We start from the raw sequence: 1329 nt of genomic DNA, 5'->3' as shown, positions 1-1329 counted from the left end.
ACAAGAAAATGCCAGGCATTGTGGTGGGTACCTGTAGTCCCAGCTACTCAGGAGGCTGAGGCAAGAGAATCACCTAAGCCCAAGAGCTAGAGGTTGCTGTGAGCTGTGATGCCACAGTACTCAACTGAGGGCAACAAAGTGAGACTGTCTCTTAAAAAAAAAAAAAAACAATTTGAGGGGATAGATTATATTATAGAAAAAATAAACTATTTTCTATTTTTCGTTTTTGTTTGAGACAGAGTCTCACTCTATCGCCCTGGGTAGAGTGCCATGGTGTCATAACAGCAACCTCAAACTCTTGGGTTTGAGCAATCCTCTTGTCTCAGCCTCCCAAGTAGCTGGGACTACAGGTGCCCACCACAGCACCTGGCTATTTTTAGAGATGGCATCTCACTCTTGCTCTGAGCTAGTCTTGAACTCCTGAGCTCAAGCAATCCAGCCACCTCAGAGTCAGAGGACTAGGATTACAGCCGTGAACCACCATGCCTGGCCTAAAATAAACTATTCTCAATAGAGAAAAGAAATTCTTTTTACCCTAAGTTTTTTGGTAAATTTATCAGATGGGACCTTACGTGGGGAACTGTCATGAATTTTCAAATCTCTCTCCATTCTGCAAGCTGGGGCAGCTGGTGGGTGTGATGCTGAGGCGACAGCTGCTGACTGGAAGAAGTGCGACCAGATTGCAAAGATTTTGGCTTCTTGTCCCCAACAGTCTCTGTCACCAGAGGTTTACTACAGGGATATCTGCCCCCAGGTAAATTATTTGTTTCTTTTGACCATATGAGGATTATCTGCTTATTTACAGAAAGGGGACTTTTTTTTTTTTTTGAGACAGTCTCACCATGTTGCCCTTGGTAGAGTGCCATAATGTCACAGCTCACAGAAACCTTAAACTCTTGGGCTTAAGCAATTCTCTTGTCTCAGACTCCCAAGTAGTCAAGACTACAAGTGCCTGCCATAATGCCCAGTCATTTTTTGGTTTAGTTGTCATTGTTGTTTGGCGGGCCTGGGCTGGATTTGAACCCACCAGTTCCAGTGTTTGTGGCTGGCGTCCTACCCACTGAGCTACAGGTACTGCCAATGTTTTTCTAATATTGAGGTAAAAGTAGTATAATGTAGTTTATTGTTCAGTGAGGAATGTTCTTAATAAGTGAATAATCACCTGTAGAAGAGGCAGACCTAACTGTTCAGTTTAGGAACACCTCTTGTTTTTTTTTTTTTGTTTTTTTTTTTTCTTTGAGACGGAGCCTCAAGCTATCCCCCTGGGTAGAGTGCCATGGCATCACAGCTCACAGCAACCTCCAACTCCTGGGTTCAAGCGAGTCTCCT

The 1329-nt window shown here is 43.8% G+C and overlaps 1 protein-coding gene across 1 annotated transcript in view; it reads left to right on the top strand.

The window, feature by feature from the left end:
- TANGO6 (transport and golgi organization 6 homolog) overlaps nt 1-1329 on the top strand; it is a gene marked incomplete at its 3' end in the record, with an annotated part of 158372 nt that overhangs the window by 13751 nt on the left and 143292 nt on the right. The window contains exon 6 of the mRNA XM_023518916.1: nt 618-754. Coding sequence (XP_023374684.1) covers nt 618-754 — 137 coding nt within the window. The remainder of the gene's footprint in view (nt 1-617; nt 755-1329) is intronic.

The sequence above is a fragment of the Otolemur garnettii genome, unplaced genomic scaffold (assembly GCF_000181295.1).
Source record: "Otolemur garnettii isolate 467f Iridium unplaced genomic scaffold, OtoGar3 scaffold00151, whole genome shotgun sequence".
NCBI classification, from domain to species: Eukaryota; Metazoa; Chordata; class Mammalia; order Primates; family Galagidae; genus Otolemur; species Otolemur garnettii.
The sequence above is the reverse complement of the archived record's forward strand: the minus strand, read 5'-3'. Positions and strand labels throughout refer to the sequence as shown.